Source organism: Somniosus microcephalus, chromosome 12, assembly GCF_052327205.1.
Source record: "Somniosus microcephalus isolate GS21.2 chromosome 12, FLI_Smic_1.0, whole genome shotgun sequence".
NCBI classification, from domain to species: domain Eukaryota; kingdom Metazoa; phylum Chordata; class Chondrichthyes; order Squaliformes; family Somniosidae; genus Somniosus; species Somniosus microcephalus.
This window is the reverse complement of record NC_140998.1, coordinates 28,909,037-28,935,252: the sequence shown is the minus strand read 5'-3', so window position 1 is coordinate 28,935,252 and position 26,216 is coordinate 28,909,037. Positions and strand designations below refer to the sequence as shown.

General features: G+C 44.4%; 1 protein-coding gene across 1 annotated transcript in view; it reads left to right on the top strand.

The window, feature by feature from the left end:
* The window catches only part of LOC147109099 (latent-transforming growth factor beta-binding protein 2-like), an 817,740-nt gene that overhangs the window by 764,178 nt on the left and 27,346 nt on the right, over positions 1-26,216 (top strand). Inside the window, exons 29-32 of the mRNA XM_086002712.1 lie at positions 3,056-3,274; positions 13,434-13,520; positions 16,026-16,154; positions 16,874-17,014. Coding sequence (XP_085858838.1) covers positions 3,056-3,274; positions 13,434-13,520; positions 16,026-16,154; positions 16,874-17,014 — 576 coding nt within the window. The remainder of the gene's footprint in view (positions 1-3,055; positions 3,275-13,433; positions 13,521-16,025; positions 16,155-16,873; positions 17,015-26,216) is intronic.

Genomic DNA, 26,216 nt, shown 5'->3' with positions numbered 1-26,216 from the left:
GTCCATGGAATATGCTGCCCCAAAAAGCTGTAGAAGCTACATCATTACATAAATTTAAAACAGAAATAGACAGTTTCCTAGAAGTAAAGGGAATTAAGGGTTACGGGGAGCGGGCAGGAATTTGGACATGAGTCTAGGTTCGGATCGGTCATGGCCCTGTGGGTAGCGGAGCAGGCCATGGGGCCGTGTAGCCTGATCCTGCTCCTATTTCGTGTGTCTAATTCTGTTAGATTCAGGAGATGGTTCTGTGATAGTAGATTGGCGGTTAGGATCAGATCAGCCATGATCTTATTGAATGGCGGAGCAGGCTCGAGGGGCCGATTGGCCTACTCCTGCTCCTATTTCTTATGTTCTTATGTTCTTATACAATATTAGCGCACAAGCACTTAACGTGTTGCTGTGACAGTACTTTGCTACTTTAACAGAATTGTTGCCCGTTTTAAAATAAGTTGATTAGTGCCTCCATTAAAGTACCAAAGTGATGTCACACAGCAATTTATAGACTGATGTGTCGTAACTCCAACTTCAATAGAATTGCTCCCACTGAAACTGTGTATGTTTTCCATTTTCTTTGTGGCCTTTGTGAGTTTACCAGTGCTAATGTATGAACAATCTTTCACTGCAGACTTTGTGCACTTGAAACTGGGGTTGAGAGTCCCCAAACTCTTCATGTAGGATCCTTTGAGAGAGAGGAGACTTTTATCCCATCAGGTTGAAGCCTGGGAAGAGAAGGAGCAGTGTGCTTACTCACCGCACAACCGAATCTCGATATAATAATTATTCATTTATTTCAGGACTGCTGCACATTGAGAAATGCTTAGGTTTTTTGTAACTGAACTGTTCTCTGCTAATGTGTACAATAGACATATGTGATAGCCATTACATGTATATATGACTGAAATTTCAAAAGAAGAGAAAGACCAAGAAAAGTGTTTGGTAATTTTAAATGTATGATTTAAGCAGTTTCTCACTGCTTAGCAGAAAAATAATTACTACGTATTACTTATTATTCGAAGTTCGGCCCCCCTCCGACCCCGTAACCTACCTTGCAACAAACAGCCTTTCAATTGTTTTCATTTAGAGTATTTAAGAACATACGCCATTCACTCGGGGAGAGTCTTGATATATCAAACTTTGATATCGACTATCTTTATCATAGAATCAGAATTTTACAATGCACAAGGAGGCCATTTGGCCCATTGTGCCTGTGTTTGCTCTCTGAAGAAGCTGTCTAATTAGTCCCATTGCCCTAACCTTTCCCCATACCCTTTAAAAAAATTCTAATATTTATCCACTTCCCTTTTAGAAGCTCTTAAGGATAATGCTTTCACTACATTTTGGGTAGGATATTCTGCAACCTAACACCCCACTGCGTAAAATAATTGTTCCTAACCTCTCTCTTTTGTAACCTCCATACTTTTGGTAATCTTAATTTTGTACCCTCTAGTTACTGGATCAGCTTTGTGAATCTCTTCAGCACCTTCTCTATGACCTTGATAGTCTTCCGAACGTAAAACTGGGCACAATATTCTAACTGGCCAAACCAATGGTTTATATAGGTTTAGCATTACCTCTTTGCTTTAGTACTTTATTCCCCTATTTATAAAACCTAGGATCCCATATGCTTTTTTAACAGCTTAATCAACTTGTCCTCCCACTTTTAAAGATTTATGTATCTGAATCCCTAAGTCTCTCTGCCCCTCTACTTCTTTTAAAGTTTTACCATTTAATGTACATATTATCTCCTTATTCTAACTCCCAAAATGTATCACCCCACATTTCTGTGCATTAAATGTCATCTGACGTCTATCTGTCCAGTGCACTAACCTATGTCCTCCAAAAGTCGCTTATAACCCTCTTGCACAGTTATATATGGAGGTTTTGGCGTGTTCCTCGTCTGAAGCATTAAATTGCGTTGAATTTAACTTATAGCCAAGTAATACAGCCTGGTCCTGCTCATCTAGAATTCCTGAAAACCTGTCTCCTGCACTTTCAGGTTGCCTGCATTGGCTACAGGTACTGGTACTCCTAAACCTGGTCTGGCATCAATGTTGTGGGAGCCTCAGCTACTTTGACTCTAGCACTGATCCCCCACCATTCCCTCTGTGACTGCCATTCAATGAGTGGAATAGTTAGAATAAGCTCAGATCAGCTAACGCTGTTTATGCTGCTGTCTTCATGGCAGACCCAAAAGCATAGGGAACATTTATTCACAGTATTGCTCCCTTGATGGTGGATTTGGAATCCTTGATGCTACTCATTAGATACAACTGCAGTTGAGGATGACAAATTTTGGTCACCACCTGGTGTTTGAATTCTGAACGTCTCTGATCTCTTTTAAAATGGCTGACAAAGAAAAGAAAGACTTGAATTTATATAGCACCTTTCATGACCTTAGTTCATCCCAAAGATTTTTACAGCCAATGAAATACTGATGAAGAGTAGTCACTGTTTTAATGTAGAGAACTGTGGCAGCCAATTTGCGCACAGCAAGGTGTCTCAAGCAGCAATGAAGTCTGTTGATCTGTTTTAGTGGTATTGGTTGAGGGATAAATGTTGGGCAGGACACTGGAAGAACTCCACTGCTATTCTTTGAATAGCACCATGGGATCTTTTACGTCTACCTGAGAGGACAGGAAAGGCCTCAGTTTAACATTTCATCTGAAAGACGGCACCTCCGACAGTGCAGCACTCCCTCAGTACTTGAACTGGAATGTCAGCCTAGATTATGTGCTCAAGTCTCTGGAGTGGGACTTGAACTCAGAACCTTCTGACTCAGGTAAGAGTGCTACCAACGAGCTAAGGAATTAGTCGGAAGCTTAGTTGGAACTGAGGCAGGTTTTTCCTTGGCCACAGATATCCATTAAGAAATAATCATTTTACTGGTTTTGTTTTGGTGTCAAATTGAACACTTCCGATTTTATGAATGAAATACCTGAATCACAGCCAGGTAAATGGCCTCATGGTGGACCTGCGCAGATTGGTATTGCATAACTAAGCAATGTACTTGGTCTGATCCTGATTAATTATATTTGATATCTTTTCCTGTCCGCAGCAATAGAGCAAGAACCAGGAATGACAGTAATGTCAGAGTTGCCCGTGATGCCAGCACCTGCAAAGGGAGATTTTAAAGAATGCTACTATAATCTGAATGATGAGAACTTCTGTGATAATTTGCTAGCACGAAACATCACAAAAGAGGAATGCTGCTGTACTGTTGGAGTTGGTTGGGGTGACAACTGTGAAGTTCATCCTTGTCCCATGATCAGCACAGGTAAGAGCGTTCCATTGAAGTGTCAACTACTTAAAGCAACTTCCCAGTTTAAGTCACGAGCAACAACTCTAACACCAAATTAGGAGCAATGAGCAACTGGAGGGTGGAGTGCTAAAAACTGAGACTGAGTGATTAAAATCAGCACTTACCCCCGATACTAGTGGCTTTGATTTGGGAAACCACATATCGCAATCAGCTTTTAAAGCATTTTTAACTTATAAGTATATTAAAATAAGATGGCTCTGGGTGTATTTTTCAAATGAATGCTATAGAATAAGGCCATTGTAGGGCCATATTTTGGAGTTTAGTTTTAATAACATTTCACCATTTTCTGAGAGGGATTGCAAACCACTTATGAAGTGACTCCTGCCAGTTAGACAAAATTCTGACAACAAGACCAATATTTTTATTTTATCCGATTTAATAAACTGGTTGTGCGATGGCTCAGTACGTTGAAAACTAACCGTCTGCATTGAAACTGCAAGTTTGTGCCCCATTTCCTATATTCAGAATCTAGGGCTTTGCTCACAGGAAAGGAGGGAACACCAGATGGGGAGTAACCTTGGATCACTCTTACACAGTTCATAGTGGCCAGCTTTGAAGCAGCATTGGCAGAGGGGGCCTGGGAACGTGAACTTACCCTTGCAACGTGTGTTCAGGCTCCAATGCAATGTCACCTGAGACATCCCTTTTTGATTCCCCTGTTGTACTCTCACCCTTACTCTCGCACATTAGGACCAATTTCCTGATGGTGTGCTCAAGCAGACATCCTTGCATTTCTCAAAAGCGTATTATGGAATTGGGCAAGTGGGCGAGAATAAAATTCGGTGATCCAGAAATAATGCTGTTTTCTGAAAGCCATTCAAAGAGCATGCTCATTCAACCCCCTAGTTTTAGTCAACTTCATTTAAATAGGTCCCATGACGAATTCCACAAATGTTCGGGCCTCTCACTTCAGCGCTGCTCACCTGTATAACAGAAGCACATAAAATGGTCACTTCTGCGCTTTCGTGCTATTCACTTGATAGCTTGGATTCTTAAAGCTACGACTGACAGACTTATACTGCATTGCAATTTGGTTCATTGTTTGGCTTTCCTTACCACAGTTTTTGCATTGGTGTCTTCTCATTCCGCTGTTTGCTGCTGCATTTTTGCATCACAACACTCCTTTTGCACCGATCTGTAGCCACAGTGTTGCTGACTAGCAGCTACACACCTTAGCTGTAACCACACTGCTCAGCATAGACATTCCATTTGGCCTGCCAATGGATTTAGAGGAAGAAGGGGAATTCAGATAGAGGGGAAAAAAAGGAAAGTTCACCTGCACGTCAGGCATGTGCTTTTCCCTTGGACTTGGCCCAGGATCACGTTTCCAGAGCAAGGCACACATACATGGCCACATCTGAGAAGTCCTGCCTGCACCGTCTGTGCTTCAGAAAGGAGACGGTCTGTGAGTTATGCTGGCTACGGGAGGCCATCTTGCAGATAAGATCTAGGTCCGCCTGTTGCTGTAAAGGTCACCACAGCATTGAATTCTTTTACAGCATCAGCTATTTTCAAGCCACCGCTGATGATATTTGCCAAATTAGTTAAAATTCATTTCAGCAATGCATCAACCAAGTGGCAGAAGCCTTTTGTTTTGCCATGGGAAACACTTTAGCCACTTTCCCCATGGAAAGGACGCAACAGCAGAGGAGGGTCCAGCACTTGACTGGCTTCCCTGAAGTGAAGGGGTCATTGACGGCACACATATAGCTAAGGCCTCTAATAACAACCCCGTGGATTGGAGAGGCTTTCACTCCATCAATGTACAGATGGTGTGAGATCACGGGAACGGAATAATGAAGGGGAACACACGATGGGGCAGAAATTCCGATCCCTATGGGTGTGTACGCACTGTGTACCCACCCATAGGGATATTGGAAATGCCGGTTTTAGGCATGCACTGCACATGCGCTGGAAACCGGCATTTCCGATCTGTCAAGAAAGCTCTTGACAGATCCTCCGGCTGCCCTGGAGCAGGGCCTCTGCGGGCGGAGAGTTCCGCTTTTTGGAGGCCCTCCGCCCGCAGAAAACACTTACAATTCTTGCGCCTGGGAAAAGCAGGAGTAAGGCCTGCTTTTACCAGGATAAGAGTTGAAAAAAAGTTTTTTAAAAATTTCCCACTGATTTATCATTTAAAAATACTTTAAAGAAAGGTAAGTTTATTTTTAGCCCCGTTAAAAACTTTAATTATTTTTTTCAAAAATTTAAATTTTTGTTTAAAATAGTTAATTTATGTAATTTCAAGTCATTTTAAAAATGTGATTTTTTTTTTTTATTTATTTGAAGTTTTACTATGATTTTTGGGGTGATCTCTATTCATATATTTGACAGGTCTTCCTGTCAAATCTATGAATGGAGATTCCCTTCTCTGATTGGCTCCCCATGGCCCACGTGATCCCAGGGACGCTGCGAACCGCCTGCGCCTCTGGGACACGTGGGCCCTGCGCACCAGCAGTTTGGAGAGGCCCAGGTAAGGAACTCTGTGCCTCCCGGGAGCCCTCCAAATCGCAGCCCTCCGCCCGCGGGAGGCCTGCGAACGGAATTTCTGGGCCGATACCTCGGCTTCATTTTGCAGCAGTCCACCATGCCAGCACTATTTCAAGAAGCGTCCAGCTGACTGCTAGGGGACCAGGGCTAACCCATGGACCCCTGGCTGCTCATGTCAATGAGGAACCCCAGGAAAAAAAGGCTGAAATGAGTCCCATGCCACTAGCTAAGTTCTAGTGGAACATAAAATGACATGTTGAAATAGAGATTCTGCTTTCTGATAAGATCAATGGTGTACCATGCTACAACCATGAGAAGCAAAGGCACAAAATATAGTCTTGTTGAGGGACTTCGATGACTACCACCAAGAGCAGAGGAGTGAGCCGGCACGGGCTTGATGGGCTGAATGGCCTCCTTCTGTGCTGTATGATTCTATTCTATGAAGACTGGCTCAATAGTATCATCATTGACTGAGCAGCCAGACCATCCTGCATCATGACCTCGTCTTCACCAACCTACCTAGTAGTGACTCCTGCACAATCTTGTCTCCACGGTGAGGACATTCTCTATCATGTAGTGTAGCACTATCATCATGTTAAGTAGGATAGACCAAGGACAGACCTTGCAGCCCAAAACTGGGCATCCAGCTATGTTGTATACCCACCACAATCTGTAACCTCATGGCTGGCACATCCCTCAGTACTCCATTACCATCAAACTGGGACTTCAATGCAGAGTGTAGAAGAGAGTGCTAGGAGCAGCACCAGGCGTACCTGAGGATGAGCCTAGTGAAGCTACTACACCAGGCTACTTCCATGTTAAATACAAAAACAGCAGTCTATAGGCAGAGATAAGCAGTCCCACAGCCAATGGATTAGAGCAAAGCTCTATAGCCTTACTATAGCCAGTGAAAAATTGTGGAGGACAACCAGGCAACTAACAGGAGGTGGAGGCGGCTCCATAAACATCCCCATCCTCAGCCATGGATGAGCTCAGCACATGAGTGCAAAAGCCAAAACTTTGTGACTTGTTCGGGCTGGATTTTCTCAGCCCCAAGGAGGCGGGTATGGAGGTGGGACTGCTGGTAAAGTAGTAGAAAGTGGGGGCTGATGGCAAACCCGTCCCATCCCACCTCTGTGCCCTTTTGCCAGGAGGCGGGAAGATGTGCTGCTTCGGGTCCCGTCTCCTGGAGGCGGGAAAGGGATTAAATCCTTTTATCTGCCTGTTAACAGGTAGTTAACAGGCAGAAAAAAGGATTAGTCCCATTTTACCTTTTTAGGTGAAGGCTTCCCGACCTCTGAGAACCCCGCCAGGTTGGAGGAGTTGAGTAGGAGGTCTGCAGGGGTCGGAGGAACCTGAAAGTAAAATGTAGAGGTGAGTGATGGGTGCAAGTGTGGAGTGGTAAGTATGTAAGGTGAGTGTTAAGTGTTAAAAATGTTCACTTACCTTGGTTTCTGCCTACAGCCTTCATCCGCTCTGGTTTGGGAGTCCCGACATCTTCCTTGTCGATTTCATAGACTGGCTGTCGGATCCTCCGAACCAACAGTCATCTGAAATCTACAAAATTGAAAGGTTTGATGAGTCCTGAACACAAAGACTCATCAAACTACAGAGAATGTCAGTGTTTGACAGCTTCACAGAGCTGTCAAACGCTGACATTTCTTCTTTCAAGAAATCTTGACAGATAGCATGTCAGACGTTGACGTGCTCTGTCAGTGACTTCCTCCCTAATTGGCCTGCTGAGCCCGCAAGGCGGGCTTAACAAGGTCAATCGGGGAAATCCCGCTGATTGGCCAGAAGATGATGGAGGCGGGACATAGACCCAACAAGCAGCAGTCCCGCCTCCAACTCGTCTCCATTGAGAAAATCCAGCCTGAAGTGTTTGCAAGCATCCTCAGCCAAAAGTGCTAATCCTACTGATTCTCCTCCAGAGGTCCTCACCATCATAGTGCCATCCGATTCAGTTCACACCACATCACATTAAGAAGCAACTGAGTGCACTGGACACAGAAAAGGCAGTGGGTCCTGGAGATCCTCTAGTCAAGCTGTTCCAATAGAGCTATGACACTGACATCTACCCAGATTGCCCAGCTATGTCTTTTTCACAAAAACAAGATAAATCTAACATGGCCAATTACTGTCCTGTCAGTCTTCTCTCAATCATCAGTAAAGTGATGGAAGGAGTCATCAATGTACTGATCAAGCAACATTTACTGACCAATAATCAGTTAATTCATGCTCAGTTTGGGATCTGCCAGAACCACTCGATAGCAGACCTCATCATTGCCTTAATCCAGACATGGATGCAAGAGGTGAATTCCAGAGGAGAGATGAGAGTAGCTGCCCTCAACATCAAAGTAGCACTTGATCGAGTATGGCACCAACGAGCCCTAGCAAAAATTGAATCAATGGGAGTCAAGAGAAAAATCCTTCAGTAGCTGATATAAAGGAGGATGGTTGTAGACCAATCATCACAACCCAGGGCATTGCTGCAGGAGCTCAGAGAAGTTCTTCAGCTGCTTCATCAGTGACCTTTCCTCCATCATAAGGTGGAGAGTGGGGCTGTTCGCTGATGATTCCACAATGTTCAGCTACATAACTATATTCACAACCCCTTCGATAATGAAGCAGCCCATGCCAATGTACAAGACTTGGATAACATCCAGGCTTGTGCTGACAAATGGCAGATAACATTCACGCCACATAAATGCCAGATAATGACCATCCCGAACAAGAGAAAGCCCAGCCATTTCCCCACCCCCAACCCCCGACATTCAACGACACCATTATCATCGAGCCCCTGTCCATCAACACCTTAGTGGTCACCACTGACCAGAAACTGAACAGGACCATCCAATGAATACCTGGCTGCAAGAGCAGAGTCCAGGCTGGATACTCTTAACGAGTGGCTTGCCTCCTGACTTCTCAAAGCCTCTTCACCATGTGCAATGCTCAAGTCTGGAGTGTAATGGAATACTCAGCAGTCACCTGGATTAGTACAGCCACAGCAATGCTCAAGAAGCTCGACACCATCCAGCACAGAGCAGTTCACTTGATTAGTGCCCTGTGCCACAGAACTGAATGTCTACCCCCTCCATCACCGACATACTGTGGTTGCAGTATGCATGATCTACAGGATCCACTACAGAAACCCACTAAGGTCACTTTGACAGCACATCCCTTCCCTTCAAGCTCTACCACAAGAAAGACAAGATCAGCAATGTCGTGAAAACACCATCACCTCCATGTTCCTCTCCAAGTCACACACCATCCTGATTGGATATATAATCATCATTCCTTCATTGTCACTGGGTCAATATCCTGGAATTCCCTACCTAACACCATGTGAGAACACCAACACCACAAGCAGTGCAGCAATTCAAAGAGAAGGTCCACCATCAACTTCTCAGGGCGACTAGAGATGGGCATTATATGTGGCCTTGCCAGCTTCACCTACACCCTGAGAACAAATAAAAAATAATACTCTGGCTATCCTTGCTAGCATACCTGTCTGTATCATACCTACCACATGCAATATTAAAATGTGCCATCTGACATTAAACCTACACGGTGTCCATCAATGCCCTTACTCTTGCTTAGACCATATGGTGATGTTGTCTACTACATAATCTTGTGCTCTGTCTAAATTGTACCTTAGTGGGAGTATTAAGTGTGATGACAGCCTGCTGCTTCTCCCTGGTGTCCTCTTAATATGGCTGTGGAGCTGTTCTTCTTTGTGTTGGGGCATGACATGGCCTGTGGCTCCTGCCTATATTGCTGCTCACTTCATCAGTCCTCTGAGAGAGACAGCGGGATTGTGTGCATGTGCCACCACCCTGAGAGTTAGCTGCCTCATACGTGCCTTCTTCCACCATGCCCAAGCTGCTAAGTGTTCCTTGCAGATGGCCAGGGATCTGTGTGGAAAGACCCTTGACCACCATTTGGGGATGCAAAATCTGCCATCAAGGTCCTCACAAAGCTGATCCACTAGCTTCCAGAGGCCGAAAGTGAGAAGCTCCTGTAAATTAGAGACCAAGGTCTCGGGTGACTGTCTGTGTGGAATTTGCACATTCTCCCCGTGTTTGCGTGGGTTTCCTCCGGGTGCTCCGGTTTCCTCCCACAGTCCAAAGATGTGCGGGTTAGGTTGATTGGCCATGATAAAAATTGGCCCTTAGTGTTAGGGGGGATTAAATACGTGGGGTTACGGGGTTAGGGCTTGTGTGGGATGGCTGTCGGTGTAGGGACCGGGTGCTAGGGTTTGGATGATCAGCCATGATCTCGTTAAATGGCGGAGCAGGCTCGAAGGGCCAAATGGCCTACTCCTGCTCCTGTCTTCTATGTTTCTATGTTTCTAAAAGCAGCAATCACACATAAGCAAACAAAACTTTATAAGGGCTTTGGACCTTTGTCCTTACTCCCTGTAGATGGCCATGGAGTTTCCACTCGCTCCATGATGGACTGCGTATTTGCAAAGCATGCCTGCACAGATGTCGGAGTTGCCCTTCTGCAGCCTCCAACGTACCATCCAGGGAGCTCTGAAGACGCTCAAAAGATTGCAGGAAACACCTCTGCACATTACTAAATTCCCCTCAGTACGCAGCCGCCATAAGATATGAAACTGTGGGTCCCACAGCAGAGGGATGTTTGACCCTAGCACTCTCGTTGTCTTGTTGCTGCTCCTCACTCTGCTCATTAGTTCACCGGCTGCTAGCTCCTGACTCCCGAAGATGGTGGTTTTTGTGCTGGTGCTTTTGTGATGAAGAGTGCTTGGCAGATGCTTATTTGCAGGGTAAATTCCTACTTGTTCCTGCAGGGAGCACAATTAAATTATTTTAATGAGCTGACCTTTCTTGAATCCAGCAAGGTTAGCTGTCCATAAGTGCCATTGTAATGGCACACAGCGATCCCAGGGCATCCGCCACCACCCCCGCCCCCCAATAGGAGAATCTACCCTATCATTTATTGTTCCTTCACCAAATAATAATATTGTCTTATTATGCTCACCCTTATTATAAATCTGCTTTGATATGGTCAGAGACAGCACTGTAAACAGGAGGGGATGTATTCTACTGTAGCACTTTAAAGTTTGTGAAAAAGTGGTTTATTTCCAAAATGGTTATTTGTTTTTACGATTTTTATTTTTATTTTTTGCTGGCGACTTTGTTTACCCTCTTTGTTCACCAACTGAATAATTTTATGAACACGTGCAAAAAAAAAACCATAATAAAGCTTTTATTGAAGAATGTTAATGAAGAAATGCTCTCCCCCAGCCACCCCCCCCCAAGGAGTTTGGCACTGAGATTTTAATATTTTAATATTAATAAAAGGATCAGTTAACAGATGTTGTGCTAGAAAATAATGTGTGATTTCTGAAAGATATAGTACTTGGACAGAGTTAAGAATGTTGAGTTTGGTATCAGACAAAAGATACATTACATCAGACTTATAACAACAGCTAATAAAATGTTTTAACAGAAGGCAAGTCTAGGACTTTTGATTTCTCTTTTGAAATATCACATTGCAATTTCTATTCAGTATGATTTAACTGCAAAGTAGATTTCTTTTAGCTATTTTTCTCTACAAACAGTTGTTATTAAAAAGTACTTTAATAAAAATCTTACAGTTCATTTCAGAATTCATCTGACATTCATTGTTTAAAATGTATGTATTTTGGCTGCATTCCATCTAATGTAGAATTCCTCTGGTGCTATGCAGCTGTTCCCACTCGATGTGCGTTACCTATATTAGTACATCGTTTGTCAGAAAGTGTAAAATTGTATATGGGAGCTCCAGTCAAGTCTAGTAGCAATGCCATCCGAACATTTTCACAAGGCCTCTTTAAGTGCTTTTGACACACATATTTGCAAAACATATACAGAAACTCAAATTATGAAATTCTTCTTGAACTGAGCCACCGAACGAAATGGTTTGTAAAGTGCAAAATGGGAGCCGACAGGGGACAACCACCTGGTTTTCGCCAATCAATTTCCAGAAAGTGTAACATTTTGCAAGCTGTCATTTCTGTGGAGCAATCAGTAATGCTATGGCATAAAAGCACAAAATGCTGGAAATACTCAGCGGGTCAGGCAGCATCTGTGGAGAGAGAAATGGAGTTAGCGTTTCAGGTCGATGACCCTTCGTCAGAACTGGAAAACGTTAAGAGATGTAAAAGGTTTTTAAGCAAGTGTAGGGGCAGGGAGAGGGGGGAGGAGAGGAAAGAACGAAAGGAAAGGTCTGATAGGATGGAAGGCAGGAGAGATTAAGAGACAAAAGGGATGATGATGCAAGGCAAAAGGAGATGGTAATGGGCTCTTAATCTCTCCTGCCTTCCATCCTATCACAGACCTTCCCTTTTGTTCTTTCCTCTCCTCCCCCCTCTCCCTGCCCCTACACTTGCTTAAAAACCTTTTACATCTCCAACTTTTCCCAGTTCCGACGAAGGGTCCTCGACCTCAAACATTAACTCTGTTTCTCTCGCTACAGATGCTGCCTGACCTGCTGAGTAGTTCCAGCATTTTCTGTTTTTATTTCAGATTTCCAGCATCCGCAGTATTTTGCTTTTGTTGTAGTAATGCTATGGCTCCTGATATGGCCTATCAGCGGCAGCCGCCCCTAGCCTAAGCTTTCTGGAAAAGCAGGGTCCTCCATGGGTTGAAGATGTTTTAGACTCCGGCTCCCACTGAAGCCACTTCAAGAGGAGACGGTCTAGGATTAATTAGCTTATTCTAGTGAAGGTTTGGGGCCTTTAGAAGGTCTCAAAGGAACTCCCGCCAAGTCTTAACTGGTGTGTGTTCCATTGAAGCCTTTCAAAAGAACGTAAAGGACGGAATTTCCAATCCAATTGGGGCAGAATCCCAGCAGAGCTGGGAGCAGGTCCATATTCCAGGCCCCCCGCCGGTGTAAATGTGACTTACGCTCTCCCGCCCCAGGAATTTTGGCGCCCATAACTCATTATCACTAGTGAAAAGTGCTGCTTATTATTTGGATGCATAAACCCTAAATCTCCTCACAGTGTTTGGCACACTGAGGATGTTATTGGGATGCACAGGCGAAGGTTTCTTGGGGCCGATATTAGGATGGGGCCCATTTACGTCAGGTCGCTGCACCTTTCTGGATGCGCCCATGTTTCTTTGGGTGTGGCAGGCAATTCTTGGACCTACCCCTGCGCAGCTGATAATAGAGGAGGAGGCGGGACTGGTGGGATGATGCAATCCAACTGAATTCCCTCCCGTTCGACCTGTGGCACCCCCATGTACCGTATACCTGTATGAAATTGGCGTAGAGTATTGCCGGGTGGCAGTATAAGGACTCACCAAATTTTCAATGGTCAGTTTCCTTATGGTTGCTGGGTGGAAAGGAATCAGCTGTGCTGAGGAAAGTGGCCTATACCACCACCACCCCCCACCCAGCAGGTGCCCTCAGATGTCCCGCTGTTAGCGTAGGTGCACTTTATTCACATAGCTTGACACAGATACAATCCGTGTTCTTGGTTTCTGATCATTTCTAGTGCTACAATTCCTTAGTCAGAGCATCTGTGTGTTTTCAAAGGCTGGCGTTGTACCAGGTCCAAACTGTATTATGCCATCTCCAGGAATCATTTGTAATTGTCCTCTTTGCTTTCATTCAGATGAATACAATGAAATTTGTCCAGATGGCAAAGGATTTATTCCATTTCAGATTGGTTCTTTCAGCTTTGGATCGCAAAACTATGGAGGTGAGTCTTAAAATAGCACAAGTGGCAGCAGCTGCTCTTGGTGACGTTCTGTACACATGCATGCAACAATATTAGTACTGGAAAAATGGAACCATTTCACATTTCTGGGCACCCGATGTCAACATCAAGCACTCGCTTATCAGTTATATCACAGTCAGCTACCAATTAAAGCTGTCTTCACTCTGCCCAAACAATAAGCCCAAACTCCCAATTACACACCCTACTGCACTCAAAACTCACATCGGGCTCACAATGGGAGATTATTGTTGACATGTGAAGAAATTACTCACTCCACCACCCAACCCCCACTAGGTGGAGTCTTGTAACATTTACAACAACAACAATAATTTGTATTTATATAGCGCCTTTAACATCGTAAAACCTTCCAAGGCGCTTCACAGGTGTATCATAAGACAAAAAAATTGACACCGAGCCACATAAGGGGAAATTAGGGCAGGTGACCAAAAGCTTGGTCAAAAAAGTAGGTTTTAAGGAGCGTTTTAAAGGAGGAAAGAGAGGCGGAGAGGTTTAGGCAGGGAATTCCAGAGCTTAGTACCTAGGCAACAGAATTTTTTGATGAAGTAACAGAGGATTGATGAAGGGAATGCAATGGATGTTGTCTACATGGATTTTCGGAAGGTGTTTGACCACATAGAAGGCTGGTTAACAAAATTGAGGCTCATGGAATAGGTGGGTCAGTGGCAGCTTGGATAAGGAATTGGCTTAAGGACAGAAAACAGCGAGTTGTGGTAAATGGCTGTTTTTCAGACTGGAGAATGGTAGACAGTGGTGTTCCCCAAGGGTCAGTGCTGGGGCCACTGCTTTTTTTGATATATATAAATGACCTGGATATTGGAATACAGAGTAGAATTTCTAAATTTGCCGATGATACCAAACTTGGGGGTGTGGCAAACAGTGAGGCTGATATCAATTGACTGCAACAGGACATAGAAAGGCTAGCAGAATGGGCAGACAAGTGGCAGATGGAATTTAATACAGAGAAATGTGAGTTAATGCATTTTGGCAGAAGGAACAGGGAGAGCCAATATACACTTAATGGCACAGTTTTAAAGAGTGTGCAGGGACAGAGGGACCTGGGAGTTAATGTGCATAGGTCCCTGAAGGTGCAGGATATATTGAGAGAGTGGTTAATAAAGCATATGGGATCTTGGGCTTCATAAATAGAGGTATTGAGTACAAAAGTAGAGAAGTTATGCTGAAACTGTTTAAAGTGCTGGTTAGGCCACAACTGGAGCATTGCGTCTAGTTCTGGTCACCACACTTTAGGAAGGATGTGAAGGCCCTTGAGAGGGTGCAGAGGAGATTTACCAGAATGTTTCCAGGGATGGGGGATCTTAGCTACAAGGACAGGTTGGAGAAGCTGGATTTGTTTTCATAGAGCAAAGGAGGTTGAGGGATGATTTGATAGAGGTGTACTAGATTATGATGGGTTTGGATAGGCTAGACAGGGAAAGGCTGTTCCCACTAGTTGATGGTACAAGGACTAGGGGACACAGATTTAAGGTTTTGGGCAAGAGATACAGGGGGGATGTGAGGAAAAACTTTTTTACGCAGCGAGTGGTGATGACCTGGAATTCATTGCCGACGGAAGTGGTGGAAACGGAGACACTCAATGTTTTCAAGGAGAGACTGGATAGGCACTTGAGGGAAATAAACTTGCAGGGCTACGGGGATAGAGCGGGGGAATGGGACTGACTGGTTTGTTCTACAGGGAGCTGGCACGGACTCGATGGGCCGAATGGCCTCCTGTGCCTATATGACTCTAAGGCACGGCCGCCAATGGTTGAGCGATTATAATCAGGGATGCTCAAGAGTGCAGAATTAGAGGAGCGCAGATGTCTTGGAGGGTTGTAGGGCTGGAGGAGATTACAGAGATAGGTAGGGGCGAGGCCATGGATGGATTTGAAAACAAGGATGAGAATTTTGAAATCGAGGAATTGCTTAACCAGGAGCCAATGTAGGTCAGCGAGCTCAGGGGTGATGGGTGAATGGGACTTGGTGCAAGTTAGGACACGGGCAGCTGAGTTTTGGATGACCTCAGGTTTATGTAGGGTGGAATGTGGGAGACTAGCCTGGAGTGCGTTGGAATAGTCAAGTCTAGCAGTAACAAAGGCATGGATGAGGGTTTCAGCAGCAGATGAGCTGAGGCAAAGGCAGAGATGGGCGATGTTACGGAGGTGGAAATACAGTCTCAGTTATGCAGCGGATATGTGGTCGGAAGCTCATTTCAGGGTCAACTATGACACCAAGGTTGCGAACAATGTGGTTCAGCCTCAGACAGATGTTAGGGACAGAGATATCTAATTCTGACAACAATTTTGCCATAACACTTTAGATGTAACACTTTGGCTATAACACTTTGTTGGTTGACATGCACCCCTGAACAGCTTTGTACTCATTCCTAGCCATTCTGGCCTGAGCTTCACCAGAACTGGAAAATCTAGACCAGTGTCTTTAAAATGGTATGCTTCTTCCCATCTGTAGATGCAGATGAATGTGCAATGTTTGGATCAGAAATCTGCAAGAACGGGCATTGCGTAAATACTATAGGGGACTATTCCTGCTATTGTGGCACAGGGCTTTACTATGACAACGTGAGGTTGGAATGCATTGGTAAGTTTGAGCTATTAGCGTTTAGCATGATTATAGTGCCGTGTGCCTACAAATGTATGTTTATTTAAAACTGAGTGTGTCCAATGAGCAAGCATTAGATTGTTAAAAATATGGTACTCCTCCTTTATAAGCATTCCTAACATACAAGGGGTCTGATAGTAAACAAGCTCCATAAGTAATATAAACCCTGTGTTAAATACTAATGTTGATTCCACAAATCCAGTAGGAAGCAGGGCTCAGCGCAGCACATAGCAGTAACTGATGGGTGTATAACCTGTAATTTTCCATCCATTCATTATAGGAGTGGAAAATCACGGGCTGTGCACCCGCGATTTCCTGCAGTGCGCTCCCTGAGTGTTGCTCCCTGCTGGGAACATGTAAGCACTAAATCGGCCATCCAGTTATTAAAACATTGCGTTTTGATAAGACGCTTTCTGTGTGTTTTGAAGGTAAAGTTATAGAAAAGGGTCAACTAAATTTGGCAGAATGCATATACATTATTCGCACACGACACAGCTTGCCCCTGCATTCTATACCCTCAATCCCACCAATGTAAAGAAAAGATTTGCACCCAGAAGACTGGTGCATAATTGATTTTCAGCAAGCATTATTGGCAAGCGAAGGTGCTAAATCACTTGTAGAAAATAGGTAAATGTTCATGTCCAAATCTAAAAGGAATAACGTATTTGTTCTGTTTTTTTTTGTCATTATTCCTTTAGATATTGATGAGTGTCAGGATGAAAATACATGTGTGAATGGAGAGTGTGTCAACACCCCAGGATCTTTTAACTGTTTCTGCAACCCACCACTTACACTGGATGTAACCCGTAAAAGATGCATAAATGGCACAGAATCAGGGGGTAACTACAAGTTCCCATGCTATTTGTACCATGTATTGATAATAGTATATTTGTTCGAACTTGCTAGAAATTTAGAGATGGATAAAAAAAAAACCTAGATTCCATCCCTCCCCCCCTCCCCATCAGCACCGACAGCCCTCCACAACCCTCGTCTAGTGGCCATTCTTAAGTCTCGATTTCTGATGAAAGATCATCGACCTGAAACGTTAAGTCTGTTTCTCTCTCCACAGATGCTGCCTGACCTGCTGTGGATTTCCAGCATTTTCTGTTTTGATTTCAGATTTCCAGCATCCGCAGTATCTTGCTTTTGCTATTCTTAATGTGATTCACGCAGTCATTCAACCATGGGCAGCATCACAGCTGAGCCCAATCCTGTATTCACCCAAAGTTCCTATGTACGCACAGATTCATTGATTATTAATCTGGAGTAGGATCCTTGGCTGATATTTTTCCTTCCTATCCAGGCAAACTGAGACCAGCTAACAGCACAGACCAGAGATTGAACCTGCGACCTTCCTCAACTGCATGGTTCACTACTCGCTGGGCCATCAGAGGAAGCTAGTTGAAATGTTGCGACGTGTGAAACGCCATGCTATGGGTTGATAGGATGTGGGTTTGCTTTTGCGGTTTCCATGTACAGTGAGTTTGGGATCTTAAAATATGTCATCATGGAGAGAAGCCAGGCAGAGTTCCACAGGGAAGGCATTATTTTCTGTCTAGCTCCTTGCCACAATCATAGAGTCTGTGGAGACTCAACTCAATCTGTTCTCACATCCCTCCTAATTACTGGTTCTGGAGCAGTATTGGCAGAGGCGTGGGAGCAGGTTGGAGAAGGCATTGCGGACAAAAAGATATAGTTTAGAGGTTATAGGATGAAGCAGAAAATTTAGTTTAGAGGTAATAGAGTTAAGTAGCGAACGTAAGAGATGGTATTTACAATTTACATGCTAATAGTCTTCAAATTGGGCAGCTAGCTTTGCTATTCTCTTACTGAGAATTGATTTTCAAATACAAAATCCTGGGTCAGTAACAAAACATGTACAATTTCTTCATAGCCCACCTGCACTGTAAACTAAGCTACCGAATTACAAATTTAATTAAATAGAACAAGGTCATCTAGGGATGGCAGTGCAGGTGGTGTGCCGCAACTGCAGCATGTGGGAGTTTGTGGAGAGCATTGTGATCCCAGACAACTGTGTTTGCAGTACGTGCCTGCATCTTGAGGAACTTCAGCGCAGAGTTTTTGAGCTGAAGTCTGAGGTGCAGACATTGCGGGGCATCAGGGATGGGGAGAGTTACCTGGACACTTTGATCCAGGAGGCAGTCACACTCCTTAGGTTAGGCAGTGCTACAGGTCTGGTTAGTGGTCAGGGACAGGAGGGTGTGACTACAACTCAGGCAGGTAAGGGGACCCCAGGTGCGGTGCTGGAGGAGCCTCAGCCTTTGCCCTTGTCCAACAGGCATAAGGTTCTTGCTGCCTGTGTGGATGAGGGAAAAGCCTGAAGGATGGATGAGCAAGCTGACCATGGCACCATGGTGCAAGAGGCCATTCAAGTGAAAGGGAATGTAGTTGTGGTAGGGGACAGTATAGTCAGGCGGATAGATACTTTTCTCTGCAGCCACGACCGAGAGTTCCAAAGGTTGTGTTGCATGCCTGGTACCAGGGTTAAAGACATCTCCTCGCGGCTGGAGAAGAACTTGGAGTGGAAGGGGGAGGATCCAGTTGTTGTGGTCCACGTAGGATCCAACGACATAGGTAGAACAGATTAGAGGTTTAAATACGTGGCTCAAAGAGTGGTGTGGGGGGAAGGGGTTTCAGTTCATGGGGCACTGGCACCAGTACTGGGGAAAGAGGGAGCTGTTCCGTTGGGACCAGTGTCCTGGTGAACCGAATAACTAGGGCAGTAGACAAGGCTTTAAACTAATGAAGGGGTGGGGAGTGGGGGGGTGGGGGTGGTGGGAGGATTCAGGAAAGAGTAAATTTAAAAGCAGCGAGAGAAATGTCAAGGCTCTAGAGCAGGGTAGAGTTTTGGGTAAAAATAAGCAGTGTGAGTCAGGAAGGGACAGAGAGAGTAACAAAGGTAATAAGGCATCAGTGACTAAGGTGACATCAGGGAAAAATAGAAATAAGTCAAAGCTAAAGGCACAATATTTGAATGCGCGAAGCATTCGCAACAAAATAGATGAATTAATAGCGCAGATAGAAATTAATTGGTTTGATCTAATAGCCATTACGGAGACGTGGTTGCAATGTGGCCAAGGTTGGGAACTAAATATTCCAAGATACTTAACTTTTAGAAGAGATAGGCAAAATGGAAAAGGAGATGGGGTAACCCTGATAATAAAGGGTGGGATAAAGACAGTATAGAGAAAGGATCTTAGCTCCGGACATCAAGAAGTAGAATCAGTTTGGGTGGAGCAAAGAAACAGCAAGGGGCAGAAAACATTGGTGGGTGTTGTTTATAGGCCCCCAAACAGTAGTTGTAATGTAGGGCAGAGTATAAATCAGGAAATTAGAGGTACATGTAACAAGGGTAATACAGTAATCATGGGGGACTTTAATCTACATATAGACCATGCAAACCAAATTTGCAGTAATAGTGTGCAGGACGAATTCATAGAATGTATACAAGATAATTTTCTAGACCAGTATGTTGAGGAACCAACTAGGGAACAGGCTTTTTTAGATCTAGTATTGTGCAACGAGAATGGGTTAATGAATAACCTTGTCGTAAAGGGGCCTTTAGGGAAGAGTGACCATAATATGATAGAATTTTATATTGAGTTTGAAAGTGATTTAGTTAAATCTGAAACTAGGGTCTTAAATCTAAACAAAGCAAACTATGTAGGTATGAGGGGCGAGTTGGCTAAGGTAGATTGGGAAACTACATTAAAAGGTGTGATGGTAGACAAGCAATGGCTAGCATTTAAAGTATTAATACATAATTTACAACAAATATACATTCCTTTAAGGCACAAAAACCCCACAAAAAAAGTGGTCCAACCGTGGCTAATAAGAGAAGTTAAAGATAGTATTAGATCAACAGAAGAGACTTATAATGTTGCCAAAAAGAGGATTGGGAGTCTGAGGATTGGGAGGATTTTAGAATTCAGCGAAGGAGGACCAAGAAATTGATAAAGAAAGGGAAAATTGAATATGAGAGTAAAATAGAGAGAGACATAAAAACAGACTGTAAAAGCTTCTGTAGGAATGTAAAAGGGAAAAGATTAGCGAAAGTAAATGTGGGTCCTTTACAGGCTGAGACAGGAGAAATTTTAATGGGGAATAAGGAAATGGCAGAGAACAGAGAAATTAAACAAATACATTGGCCGCGATTTTGTCAATGGATGTGAGTTGAGAGCGGGTCAGGTGGTTTCCAACTTCCAGTCCCGCCCCCAACAGCATGCGGCCCACGGACGTGATATTACGTTGATTAACGCTGACCGGCCAATTAAGAGGAAGCCGGTCAGGTGTCGCCATTTGACGATGCGTCAACTGCCGGTTTTCTTAAAGGGACCACGCACAATTTTTTTTTTGACAGTTCATTTCTCAGTGTTTGACAGCATTGAGGTGCTGCAAACACTGACAATCACTGTACAAAGGTGAGCTCTTGCATCCAGGCTCTCCAATGACTCCCTCCATAGGCTGGAACAGATGGCAGCTGCAGGTGAGGTGACAGAAGCGATCTGTCACTGGTGAGCGAGGTTCTCCCAATGAGGTGGCACTACACATTGTTTTCAAAACTTGTTACCTACAGAAATGTGTAAATGCGTTAAAAATGATTTTCCCAACATTTTCCTACCTCTGAGACTCACCAGTACACCATTGGATCCTTCACACCACTTCTGCAGCTGTCATCAATGCAGAAACATTACAGCAGACTCACAACACACCACACTTACCTGGCGTGGTGTCCGGACATTGGGAAGCCCGAGGCAAAAGCGGCAAAATTAAAAAATAGCCTGTCAACTACTCTCAACTACCTGTTAACAGGCAGGTAATTGGCTGTAATCCTCTTCCCGCCACTAGGTGTCGGGTCCATGCACAAATCGGGGATCCGACACTTAGGAAAATTGTTTGGAGGCAGGTGGACGGCGGGATCGGACCCCACCGTCAATCAATGATTTTAATCTTTGACCCGCCTCCAAACCCGCCCTCTCAGTGCCGATAAAATCGCGGCCTTTGTGTGTCTTCGCGGAAAAAGACGCAAAAAACTTCTTGGAAATCTTCTTAGGCAGTTCCTCGGAACCGAGGATGACTTGCTTCCACATTAAAAATGAGTTTTCAGGTGGCTGATGAGTCCAATGCGGGACCTACAGTCTCTGTCACAGGTGGGGCAGACGGTGGCTGAAGGGGCGGGTGGGTGCGGTGCTTGGGTTGACGCGCGCTCCTTGAGCTGCTTGCGCTTAGCTTCCGCTTGCTTCCGGCGAAGAGATTCGAGGTGTTCGGCGCCTTCCCGGATGCTTCTCCTCCACTTTGTGCGGTCTTGGGCCAGGGATTCCCAGGTGTCGATGGGGATGTTGCACTTTTTCAAGGAGGCTTTGAGGGTGCCCTTGAAGCGGTTCCTCTGCGCACCTGGGGCTCTCTTGCCGTGGCGGAGCTCCGAGTAGAGCGCTTGTTTTGGGAGTCTCGTATCGGGCATGCGGACAATGTGACCCGTCCACTGGAGCTGATCGAGCGTGGTCAAAGCTTCGATGCTGGGGATGTTGGCCTGAGTGAGAACACTGACATTGGTGCGCCTATCCTGCCAATGGATTTGCAGGATCTTGCGGAGGCAGCATTGGTGGTACCTCTCCAGTGCTTTGAGGTGCCTGCTGCACATGGTTCATGTCTCTGAGGCATACTGCAGGGCGGGTATCACTGCTGCTCTCTAGACCATGAGCTTGGTGCCAGATTTGAGGCCCTGGTCTTCAAACATTCTCTTCCTCAGGCGACCGAAGGCTGCACTGGCACACTGAAGGCGGTGTTGGACTTCGTCATCGACGTCTGCCCTTGTTGACAGTAGGCTCCCGAGGTATGGAAAGTGGTCCACATTGTCCAAGGTCTTGTCATGGATTTTGATAATCGGTTGGCAGTACTGTGTGGCAGGGGCAGGTTGATAGAGGACCTTTGTCTTACGGATGTTTAGTGTAAGGCCCATGCTCTCATATGCTTCAGTGAAGGTGTTGACGATGGCTTGGCGTTCGATCTCCGAGTGAGCTCAGATGCAAGCGTCGTCTGCATACTGTAATTCGACGACAGAGGATGGGACGACCTTGGATCTGGACTGGAGGTGACAGAGGTTGAACAGATTCCCGTTTGTTCTGTAAATTAGCTCCACTCCAGTGGGGAGCTTACTGAGGGTGAGATGGAGCATTGCAGCAAGGAAGATCGAGAAGAGCGTTGGTGCGATGACACAGCCTTGTTTGACCCCAGTCCCTACACAATAGTGGAGAACCAAGGGTCTAGCGAGAATGAGGAACTGAAAGAAATTAGTATTAGTAAAGAAATAGTACTGGAGAAATTAATGCGACTGAATGCTGAAAAATCCCCTGGACCTGACGGCCTAACTCCTAGGGTTTTGAAAGAGATGGCTATAGAGATAGTGGATACATTGGTTGTCATTTTCAAAAATTCCATAGATTCTAAAATGATCCCCGCGGATTGGAAGGTAGCAAATGTAACCCCACTATTTAAGAAAGGAGGGAGAGAGAAAACAGAGAACTACAGACCAGTTAGCCTGACATCAGTAGTAGGAAAAATGCTAGAATCTATTATTAAGGACGTGGCAACAGGGCACATAGAAAATAATAATAGGATTCGGCAGGGTCAACACGGATTTATGAAAGGGAAATGGTGTTTGACGACTCTTGGGTTTTTTGAGGTTGTAACTAGCAGAATAGAAAAGGGGGAACCAGTGGATGTGGTATATTTGGATTTTCAGAAGGCATTCGATAAGGTGCCACAAGAGGTTATTAAACAAAATTAGGGCTCATGGGACTGGGGGTAATATACTAACTAGCATGAATTGAGAATTGGTTAACGGACAGAAAACAGAGAATAGGGACAAATGGGTTATTTTCGGGTTGGCAGGCTGTAACTAGTGGGGTGCGGCAATCTATATCAATGATTTGGACGAGGGGACCAAATGTAATATATCCAAGTTTGCTGATGATACAAAGCTGGGTGGGAATGTAAGTTGTGAAGAGGATTCAAGGGAATATAGACAAGCTAAGTGAGTGGGCTAGTACATGGCAAATGGAAAATAATGTGGAGAAATATGAAGGTATCCACTTTGGTAGGAAAAATAGAAAAGCAGAGTATTTTTTAAATGGTGAGAGATTGGGAAATGTTGATGTTCAGAGGGACCTGGGTGTCCTTGTACACAAATCACTGAAAGTTAACATGTAAGTACAGCAAGCAATTAGAAAAGCAAATGGTATGTTGGCCTTTATTACAAGAGGATTTAAGTATAAGAACAAAGACGTCTTACTGCAATTATATAGGGACCTGGTGAGACCACACCTGGAGTATTGTGTACAGTTTTGGTCTCCTTACCTAAGGAAGGATATACTTGCTATAGAGGGAGTGCAACGAAGGTTCATCAGACTGGTTCCTGGGATGGGATTGTCCTATGAGGAGAGATTGAGTAGACTAGGCCTATATTCTCTGGAGTTTAGAAGAATGAGAGGTGATCTCACTGAAACATACAAAATTCTTACAGAGCTTGATAGGGTAGATGCAGGGAGGATGTTTCCCCTGGCTGGGGAGTCTTAGAACCAGGGGTCACAGTCTCAGAATAAGGGGTCGGCCATTTAGGACTGAGATGAGGAGAAATTTCTTCACTCAGAGAATTCTCTACCCCAGAGGGCTGTGGCGGCTCAGTTGTTCAGTATATTCAAGACCGAGATCGATAGATTTTTGGACTCTAGGAAAATCAAGGGATATGGGGATAGGGCAGGAAGGTGGAGTTGAGGTAGAAGATCAGTCATGATCTTACTGAATGGCGGAGCAGGCTCGAGGGGCTGAATGACCTACTCCTACTCCTATTTCTTATGACTTGAAATCATAGCTCTGAAATTGGATTGACTAAAACATGTAGGTTTCGATACTTTTTAATGATTTGTAATTTTATATCAAAGACTAGAGAAGCTGGGGTTGTTCTCCTTAGAGCAGAGAAGGTTGAGAGAAGATTTGATAGAGGTGTTCAAAATCACGAGGTGTCTGGACAAAGTAGAGAAACTATTCCCATTGGCGGAAGGGTCGAGAACCAGAGGCCACAGATTCAACGTGATTGGCAGACGAACCAAAGGCGACATAAGAAAAACTTTTTTACTCAGCGAGTGGTTATGATCTGGAATGCACTGCCTGTAAGGGTGGTGGAGGCAGACTCAATCATGGCTTTCAAAAAGGAATTGGATAAGTACCTGAAGGAAAAATTTTTGCAGGGCTATAGGGAAAGGGTGGGGGAGTGGGGCTAGCTGAGGTGCTCTTGCAGAGAGCCGGCACGGGCTCGATGGGCCGAATGGCTGCCTTCCTTGCTGTAACCATTCTATGATCCTGCGCAAAATTTTAGCATTGTACAGTAATTCTAAAAGAGATGCAGGTAGAGGAGGAGGAGAAGGCAGGGAGTCATGAAATGTAGTCATAGTCTAGAGTGATACAGTTTAACAGGCTTTTTCCTTGTCTCAGATGTACTTTTTCTATCTCAATGGTTGGAACTTGAAAGAGAACAGTAAGAAACTGTACCAGCTAATTTGTTTGTATTTAACAAAATAACAAACTGAATTTTCTTGGAGCAACCAGTTCAAGACATTAAGGAACTTCATGGATATGCCTGTGGCATTTCCCACAGTCAGTTGATGAATATAAGGTTTTCGTATATGCAAGATGGTGATAGAGTCAGAAGAGAAACTTCAGAAACTTGCTCCACAGAGCCACCCAATTGTCAAGAGTCTGCAACTACATTGTGGTAGTTGATATTAGCAATATTGAATATGGAAATATTGACGTAGCAATTTACAATGGTAAATGTTGACATAGAAATCGTGACAACAGGAAGTAAGGCTTGTGGACAAGAAATGTGCACCCTATGCAAGATTTTTAGTAATATACTATTCTGCCCCCCATGGTGTTACACATGGCGAGTCAAGACCAAGTGCAGTCATCAGGTGAAGTGGGGTTAGAGGGTAAGACTAATTGTACCAGGGCATGCAGACCTAATGCTCTTACCATTGTAAAATCATACATTTTGTTCTCATTTAGAGTACTTTTTATATTATTATTTATAGTTAAGTAACAAAACTTATAGGAACTTGGGAAGCAAAGAAGTAGAGATAGGTGGAATGTAGGAGTTCCTCTGCAGTACATGCTAAAGAGCTAGGAGATGCAAAACTGCAGCGCCACTACTGGCAGAAGGAAGGAATTACAACATGATACATGAAAGAAAGAAACAAGGACTTGCATTTATATGGTGTCATTCATGATCTCAGGATGTCCCAAAGTGATTTACAGCCAATGAAGTAGTGTTTTTGAAGTGTAGTCACTGTTGTAATGTAGGAAACATGGCAGCCAATTTGTGCACAGCAAGCTCCCACAAACAGCAATGTGATAATGACCAGATAATCTGTTTTTTGTTATGTTGATCGAGGGATAAATATTGGCCAGGACACCGGAGATAACACCCCTGCTCTTCTTTGAAATAGTGCCATGGGATCTTTTACCTGCGCCCGAGAGAACAGACAAGGCCTCGGTTTAACGTCTCATCCGAAAGACGCCACCTCAGACAGTGCAGCACTCCCTCAGCACTGCGCTGGGAGTGTCAGCCTAGAATTTTGTGCTCAAGTCTCTGGAGTGGGACTTGAACCCACAAACTTCTGACTCGGAGGCGAGGGTGCTACCAACCGAGCCACAGCTGACACTTTTACATAGGCAGGTTCCATTATAAATGTGGACATAGAAATTTACAATGGAAATAGTTGGCACAAAAGTGTGACAAAACTGTGACAATAGGAAGTTAGGTTTTATAGACAAGAGCGTGCAGACATAAGATTTTAAAGTTGCAGCTTATGTGAAAGGAATAGCATTACAGGATCACCCAGCATCTGGTAAAGAAGCTGGCTTACATTTGTGCCTTCTAGTTTATACCTGACACAGTAGATTATTCCTATCTTACACTGGGAATATCCAAAATGTGATTGACTCCTGCCTTACATTAGCACT